The sequence below is a fragment of the Phodopus roborovskii genome, unplaced genomic scaffold (assembly GCF_943737965.1).
Source record: "Phodopus roborovskii unplaced genomic scaffold, PHOROB, whole genome shotgun sequence".
Taxonomy (NCBI): domain Eukaryota; kingdom Metazoa; phylum Chordata; class Mammalia; order Rodentia; family Cricetidae; genus Phodopus; species Phodopus roborovskii.
Window position 1 is genome coordinate 581,531 of NW_026126459.1, and position 8,903 is coordinate 590,433.

The 8,903-nt window shown below is 48.6% G+C and overlaps 1 protein-coding gene across 1 annotated transcript; it reads right to left on the minus strand.

Annotated features, from left to right (window-relative positions):
* Positions 1 to 511: 511 nt before the first annotated feature.
* Ly6h (lymphocyte antigen 6 family member H) lies at positions 512 to 2,640 on the minus strand. The gene is made up of 4 exons (XM_051189126.1): positions 2,481 to 2,640; positions 1,889 to 2,016; positions 1,348 to 1,464; positions 512 to 1,105 (listed from the first exon to the last, which is right to left on the minus strand). Exons 2-4 carry the CDS (start codon positions 1,953 to 1,955, stop codon positions 870 to 872), a joined length of 420 nt encoding a protein of 139 aa, XP_051045083.1. The 5' UTR covers positions 1,956 to 2,016; positions 2,481 to 2,640; the 3' UTR covers positions 512 to 869.
* Positions 2,641 to 8,903: the final 6,263 nt, after the last annotated feature.

Below are 8,903 nucleotides of genomic sequence, written 5' to 3' on the forward strand. Positions count from 1 at the left end.
GAATAGGTAGAAGCAAAAGAGAGCTGAACAAGCAAGCACACATGTCTGCAACTGGGCAAATGCGCATCCCAGGCAGGGTGTGAATGGGCACCTGGACAAACATGAGGTGATGGGGACCCCAGTGTGGATATTTCAGTGTGGATGTGTGACCATAAGTGGGGTAGACAGACTGCTCTGTTGCCACTAGCAGGGAAGCACAAATGCAGGCTGGCCATGTGCACCGTGGAATGCATCTAGAAGCACCCCTTACACCCATGTCAAGTTCCCAAAGTGTGATCCTGTCCAGTTCAGCTCTCACTCCATCTTCCTTAAGTGTCCCCTCCCAAGCTCTCAGTCCCAAGCAGCCCTACTCAGGGCATCTTCAGGTGTCCCTGCATAAACACCCACCACCCTGAACCCCTGACAACACTCCCCCCTCCCCCCACCCCCGCAGGTGTCTCAGGGCCGAAGCCTGGCCCTTGCTCCTTATCAAGACCCTTCCCCACCTCCAACACCCAGGCTCAGACCCGGGCACAAGACTCAGAAGTGACTTTATTTCTCTGTAGTTAATGCCCCTCAGGCCAGGCTGTTGGGCTGTCCCTGGCTTGGCCTCCCTCCCCTAGGGGACCTGGAGGGTCCCAGTCCCCTGCCCTCCCCCTCCCCCCCCCACCCGAGCTTCCTGCCAGGGTGTCTGGTCTCCTGGAGATGTCCAGCTGCCTGGGATATGGAGCTGGTGGAGAAAAGGAGAAGGCTCACATCTAGGGAAGTTGAGAGCTACAGACCTTGAGGGCAAGCCCTTGCTATCCCAGCCCTAGCCAGGCTAGGCTGGGGAGGGGCAGCAACAAGCTTGGGGACAAGCTCCAAAGCCCTGCAGGAGGGAGGGAGGGTCCTCAGGGCCCAGCCCAGAGGAGAGCCGGCCCCAGACTGAGCAGGAGCCCCCCAGCCAGGGCCCAGGGACTATGCCCCTTGGCTGATGCCCCGTTGCACAAATCTTTCTCGCAGCAGTCCACGTCGACTTTTAAGATCCCAGAGTTAATGAACCCCATCAGATAGTCTGAGAAAAAGTGCCGCTTAACGAAGTCGCAGGAGGAAGCACACATCTTGTTCACAGAATGGTCCTTCCTACCTGGAGGGAAAGAAGGAAGCATGAAGCTAAGGTCTATCTCCACCTGAGCTCTGTTTCTTCCCCCCCCCCCCAAGATCCAGGGTCCTTCAAATCAATTTCGGACTTGGAACCAGAGAAGAACAAGCCAATGGTTGTCTTGCCTCAAACTCATTCATGCTCTTGTTCCAGGCAAGAGGAACTCAGAGATCACCTTTGACCTCTCCTTGTATCTACCCCCATGCCCTCACCAGATTCAGACTTACTGCTGCTGGGGTCGGTGATCCGCACGCTGGCACAAACGGTGTCGGTTGGCTGGCACTGCTTCGGGGCGCAATGGCTGGAATTGGCCAGGGTGCAGTCCTGGCACCACAGGCCATGGGCTAGGCAGGGCATGGGGAGGGGGATGACCAGAGGAACCTAGGCCTGGACAAGCAGACCCTGCATCCCCCCTTCCCCAACCTACAGTAGCAATCATGGTAGAACCATGCCCATAGACAAGTTCCACTCCCACAAGACCAGAGTGGGCCTCCACGCTGACCCTGTACCTGCACATCCTGCCTCCCCATCCTCTTATTCCTGCACACAGGACCCCCCAAAATGGGTGGTTTCCAAGACAAGAAAGGCCCACCAGATTTAATAGGAAGCCTGGTGGACCTCTGAGACTGAGGGACCTCTACGCAGTACCAGAAGCCCGTTGGGAAGGTGCTGAATGCTGTTTCCAACAGGGAGAGCCCAGGTGACTGGAGTTGAGATATGAGTGGTGCTCCCTGCGACGTGACCCCTCCCCGCGGGCCCCCGACTCACCAGGCGAGGGGCAAAGCAGCAAGGCCAGCAGTGCCAGGCCAAGGCTCTTCATGGCTGCAGGCAGCATGCTCTGAGAGGGCCTGAGAGAAGCACGGGGACTGCAGGCAGGGGTCCTCTGAGGCGCAGGCCTAGAGGGAAATAGCCTCGGTCAGAGGACCCAACGCCAAGGACCCTTCCCTTTTCGGGCCTGAGGACGCGACCATACCCCAGGAATCAAAAGCGCGCGCAGGGAGGGGTGTCCTTCCAAGAGCCTGAGATGCCCCACCCCCAACCCATCACCGGGAGCATCCACCATCACCGCCTCCCCTCCAAGGAAGAGAGATCTGCCCTTTCCAGTGAGGTGGCTGCCCGAAGTCCCCAGAGCGTTCGCTGAGCACCTGTGTGAGGAGGATGTCTTCTCTCCCCGGGGAGCTGTAGGTGCGTCCAGACAGGAAAGGCGGGAGGAGGGAGCGCACCTTACCTGCAGGGGGAGGGGGTGCGCGCCGCGTCCCCGTCCTCGTCCCCACCCCTGGGCTGGGGGGCCGGGAACCCCGCGCCGAGTCCCCTCCCCTGCTCCCCGCGAGCGCGCGCTCGCGCGCGCCTCGGCACTCACCGCGAATCGGGGCGTGGAGTGCGGGCCTCAGGGTCGGGGCGCACTCACATCCCTGGGGTGTCCGCACTCCGGGCTCAGCAGCGGGTGCGGCGCGGGGAGAAATGCCCTTCGTTCTCCCTGCGGACCGGAATCGGGGCGCAGCTTCGTCTTTCGGGGAACGCAGCCGCAGACGCGGACCCCGCGCGAGGGGCGGGGCGGAGCCGGGCGGGGGCCGCGCGCGGCGGGAAAACGCGCGAGGCGGGGGGCGCTCAGGGCTGGAGGCCATGCAGCAGGTCGCCCTACCCCGCCTCTGCGCCCTTCGCCCACGCGCAATACCCCCTCTAGGCCTCCCGCTCCCGCCGCAGCTGCCTCCCCACCCCTATCCATCTCCCTACCCGGCGTGGGAGGATCCTCCCCTATGCTTGGCCGTGGTCCCCTTGCAGATTCTCGGAAGAGCTTTGGCTGCTAAAGGAAGCGAAATGCACAAAGACGCAGCGAAGGAGGGAGGTAGCAGTCTTGGGATTCAGACGCCCAGCCTTGGGGCTCCTCCCTCCCCAGCCTCCACCTTGGCTCCAATTATTCCAGCCAGTTGTACTCCTAAGACCACTACGACGCCCACGGGCAACCCAGTCCCAGGGATTTTTGTCACCAACCACGCCCACACCCAGAAGGTGAAAATCCTGATCCTGCTATAGGGAGCATTGGCCAGATCCACACCTTGCGCTCCACCTGTCCTTCCATCTCTCCTGGGCGCTGAGCCAGGGCTCCTTTTCATCCAGCAGGAAAGGTGTTCAAAGCCCTAGGCAGGCAGACCTTGGTTTCTGCCCCCTCTGTCCATGAACCACACACCAAACAAATGACTATCACTAACATCAGACCGTTACTAGATATGACAACCTAGGATGTCAATTTGAGCTCATAGTGTCTGTTCTCCTTTTCTAACAGCACATTCATTACTTCAGTGTCTTGCTGTCTGAGTATTGAGTTACAGGTAAGGGAAACACACAGTGATAGTGCCTCCTGCCCAGTGCCACACCAGTCACTAGGTGACATGGCCAATAATGGGATCAAACTGCCTGAGCACTTGAGTAGTTCACAGAGTGCTGAGGAAGAGAGGGACTAGACACTTTGAAGAAGATATAGATGAAGAGAGTGCAGAGGGTAAGAATTAGTTCAGTGGAGCTCAGAGGCAGCATGGTTCACAGTGGTGTGGGCAGAGCCTGAGCCCCGCACACAGGCTCGGAGAATGAGCCTTAATATGTATTATTGCAGAGTAGTGAGGCTTCTAGGTAAGTGTTTTCTGTGGAAATGCAGGGAGCAGGCTGCGAGCAGGCTAGTGAATGGTCCATGTACCCTGTTCATCATGACCACACCTCCAATGCTAACAAACCAGAGTCACTCAGAGATAAGCACCAACAACCAACTTAAATCCTAGAATACAAACACAATGTACTTACTGACATACTAAAAGAAGGAACATGTAAGCACAAGCTGAACAGCAAGTTTATCTGAAAGAAAGAAAAATTTGAAACTTCACTTAAATGATAAAAAATCAACAGAAACCTTGGAAGAATTCTTAGTAAAAGAAGCTAGTCACCAAGAAAGAAGGAAAAAAAAAAAAAAAAAAAAAAACAAAGCAAAACAAAAAACCCAAACTACAGCAAAAATTTAAAAAAAAAAAAAAAGCATTTTATTTATATGAAATGCCCATAATTAAAAAATCCAACAAAGACAGAAAGATTAGCCAAGTATGGAGGAGAGGAGGAGAGAGGGAGAGAAAATGATCAGTTTGGGACACTATTCATAAGTGAAGTAATGAAATAGATACACAACTTTGTTAATACGCTTAAATTCACTGACATGCATCCAATAAAGAGTGAATTTTATGTTACGTAATGTGTTATATCTCAATAAAGTTGTTGCTAAAAAGAAAGGAAAAACTTGGGAGAGTTACCCACCAAATTAGACACAGATGAAGAGGGAATTTATGAACTAGAAGACAAATTTGAAGAAATCATCAAGAAAGTCTGAGGCTATAACTCAATGGTAGAGTTCCTGCCCAGAAGTGATCAGAAATGTAACACTAGAGGTAAGTCAAGAAGCATAAAGAACTACTAAAGATGTGTGCAAAGAGCTAAAAAAAAAAAAAAAAAAAAAAAAAAGTCTAATTAAAATATGAAAATCAGTGTTTGGAGACATTTTACTTAAAATAAGTCAGAACTGGTGAAAGGTAAATGTTCTAATGTGTAAGAAGTAAAATAACAAATGTTAGTTTACCTAAGCACAGCATAGTGAAATTGCAGACTACCAAAGACAGGAAAATCTAAATAAAAAGAAAAAAAATGGAGATAAGTCTAATGAATCTGGTGGCAGAACAATCAAATAGTGAAATAGTATTTATAGTATTTTTATAATGCTCAGGAAAACAAACAAACAAACTCCTAACTCAGGTTTTTTTTTATGCACCATTTTCCTAAATTAAGTGCAAAACAAAATTTTCAGATAACCATAAATTTAGAAAACAATTTAGTAGCAAATAGCCTGATTTAAAATCAACAAAGACTCTAACTAGACACTTCTCAAAAGAAGGCATACAGGTAGTTCCCAAGTTCGTAGACAAATACTGAGTATCACTGGTTACCAGGGGAAGCTAATTCCCCTGGTAATTCCCCTGACATCAATTAGGATGATGATTACATGATTACAAGAAAGATGGAATACCACAAGTGCTGGCCAGGATATTGAGGAACGGAATGTGTGCACAATCTCATTTGATGAGCAGAGATAGAGTGGAGAAGACCAGGAGCTGAGCACCAAGACACAGTCTCCCTTAGACAGTAGGGTAAGTCATTAAGATCTGTTACATAGCCCAGAGCTATAGTTAATACAATGGTTGGGGTTTTTTTTTTGTTTGTTTGTTTGTTTGTTTGTTTGCTCATTTTTCAAGATTTATGTATTTATTATGTATACAGTGTTCTGCCTGCATGTATGCCTACAGGCCAGAAGAGGACACCAGATCTCATTGCAGATGGTTGTGAGCCACCATGTGGGTGCTGAGAATTGAACTCAGGACCTCTGAAAGAGCAGCCAGTGATCTTAATCTCTTAGCCATTTCTCCAGCCAATACAATGTATTTTTTTTTAATTAGTAAGATAACATGTTTTAAATCTCTTCACTGAAAACTTGAGAGGATGAAAAGTTGATTGGTTTATTTAATTATTCTAAATGTTTCCTGGTACCCTTAAATACACAGAGATATTATTAATCAAATGTAATACTTCTTTTGGTTTTGCTTTCTTGTGGCGGGGTCATGCTGGGTAGTCCAAGCTGAACTCTAACACTATCCTCCTACCTCAGCCTCTGGAGCTCTGGAGTCCCAAGTAGGTACCTCTACACTGTTATGTTTGGTACAAAGGTTACCCCGCTCCCAGTGCCAATCCCAAGCTGGTGGCACTATGGGGGCGCTTCCTGGAAACTTTAGGGAGATGGAGGAATAGTGGCAGGTCCTGTGACATTGCCTCTGGCACCCCACTCCCCACCCCCAACCCCACCTCTTTGCTTTCTGTCTGCCAAGAAGTTAGAACAACTTTTCTACAAATTGTTCCTGCCATGATGTACTGCCCAAAGCTGGTGCCACACAACATAGACGCCTCTGAGACAGGGAGCTGTAGTTTATCTTGCTTCCTTCAAGTTGCTTATGTAGATATTTCTGTCAAAGCAACAAGAAAGCTGGTACATTGGCTTGAAGTTTTTGGCTAATTATTCTTTTTGTTCATTTTGGTGGATTTTGGGGTGTCGTTTTTAAACATGGGCTCTCATTTAGTCTGGCTTTGAATTTGCTATATAGCTCAGACTTGCCTTGGGCTCCTAATCCCTCTACTTTTGTCTTTTCCAAAGGCTGGGATTATAAGCATGTCCCCCCCACAACTGGAATGTTATTCTATAGTTTAAATAAATATACTTTTCAGTTAAAATTCAGAGTTTTACCACTAATCACCCTTCACTAAATAAAGATATAAAGAAGATACTTCAAGAAGGAACATGATGATGGAGGTCCAGATACAAGAGTATGTCTGGCTTACAAGAAGAGAAATCTAAGTCATCTTTCATAAATAAAGACATCTGCCATGTGCCTTCTAGACAGCTGGAGCCCTGAGCAGCAACATGTGCCAGATAGGAGGGTGCTCTGGGGTTGGGAATCCAAGACCCTTCATTGTTAAGAAGCAGCTAAATAAGTGATGAACTTTAGACTCCTTTGGATGCTCAAGATGCAGAGGAAGGTTTCCAGGGCAACCATGGGCAGCTCTCAATGAAGGGACCACACGTGGGACAGGCAACACGTGCAAAGACTGGAAATGGAAAGACACCTCAGATTCAGGGCTGGAAGGAAGGCAGGATGAGGTGGGGAGGAGTGGACAGAAAGCCTGGGAATCTACAGGGAGATGAGGTAGGAGACCAAATACCAGAACCTTCGTGGTCTGTGGTCCACAGTATAGGGCATGGACTGTGCCCTGAGAACTGTAGTGTGTTACCTTGGTCTGTAAGTGAAAAAATTTCTGTTGGAGAGTGGGTAACTAATTTTATGTGACATGTGGCTGGCCCATGGCACTCAGTAAGTCAGACATTATCCTGGGTGTGTCTGTAAGGATGTTTTTGCATGAGATTAACGTTTAGTCAGCATTTTTCTTTTCTCTTCTTTCTCTTATTCCTAGGGTCTCACTATGTATCCCAGGCTAGTCTCAAGTCACTAAGTAGCCCAGACAAGTGCCACCTGACCCAGCCAGGTTAACAATTATTACATCATGTATTTAGTTATTTATTTATTTATTTATTTATTTTTATTTGGGGGTGTGCTATGATTGTGGTTGTGTTGTATAATAACATTATTACAGGAGAGGGAGACATGAACAAATAACTACCCTAGATAGGGAAGAACAACAGACAAAAGCAAAGATACCACCAAAGTCCATCTTGAACAAATAGATGTTACTCATTTCAGGGTTCCTTAGAGAAATATGGGCATCCTTTATAGGATAGAAGTGACTCAAAGACAGCTGGATGGCCAAAAGCCCAGGCTAGCACAGAAGATAAGCTCAGGAAAGCTAGACACCAACAGCACAGCCTACAGGCTGATCCACAGGTGTGTGTGGGGGTCTCTTTTGGGCAGCTCAGCAGCTCTCTGTCTCTTTCAGGTGGCTGGGTTGGTCTGAGAGTGGGTCTTGGTAGTCCTCACTGTTGGTATACATTTACTGTGCAAGGGCCCTCGTGAGTTAGTTGGTTTCAGGGACTTCCAGAAGACTTTGTGTTGTTTATTTCTTGAATTTAAAGAACTTTCCTACAGGATAGACAGTTTTCTCTCCCTTTACAACACCCTGAGTCCTGTGTCTTAACCAGTTTTCCTCCATAATGGAGGTTTATCTGGGAATAAATTGCTATACAGCAGGGCTGAGGGCAGAGGTCAAAAGATAACATATAGCAGTCAGTTGTCACCTTCCATCGTGTGGGTCCTAGAGACTGAATTTAAGGCTGAGCAGCAAGAACCTTTACTCACTGGCCTGTCTCATTAGTGCACAGGTTAACATTTAAGTGGGTAAGTCTCTATTAAGTACACCAGACTCCGTAGTGTGGGTGGATCACATTTAATCAGCAGAAGGTCTGAATTAGCAGGGAAGCTTGAAGGTGCCTGAGCAAGAGGGAATCCTGCCAGTTCTAGCTTTGGGCATGGTTGCCTATGTGCGCTTGCCTGTTGGCCCACCTCCAGGGGTTAGAACTGTCAGTCACCATAATCTCATGAACCCCCTCTTTAAAATAACCCTGCGTATTTACACATCCATTTGGTCTCTGGAGAACCCTGAGTAGTGTAGGACACTGATGATGGATGGTGATCAGAGTTCTCTGTGGTTTATTCTGGTCTTCCCTGATCACAAACAAACAAACAAACAAAAAAATGAACTAGCAGGGATAGGATTGCTAAGAGTTGCTTTAAGATATGTGAACATCCAGCAAGTATAGCCTTGTCCTCACCACCATCAACAGGTCCTCACTCAGAGCCTCTATGCCAGCATGATGCTTCCCTGTGACAGCAACAGAACACTAATGTCACATCTGTGGGGCTCCTCTGCTAGGGAAGAAGGCAGATTGGTACAGCCAGGCCAACAGGAAGGTGGCCTTGGGCTGTGGTATGCATGGTAGAGAAGGACACCTAGGAAGTTGATAAGTAGATAAGACTTCCCTGTGGGGAAACAAAGAGATGGAGAGAAGCAGAGGGCAGCTCAGGTTGTACACTGCAGAAAGCTATAGGAGCCAAAGGATGGGTTGAGGCAGAGCAGCATTCAGATCTGACCAATATTTGGCTCATCTATTTCTTATTCCATGCTACACCCTGTGAGGCAAGGGATGTCCTAGCTGGCTTCTGCCCCCTTTTTCAAATGACTCTGGGGTTTC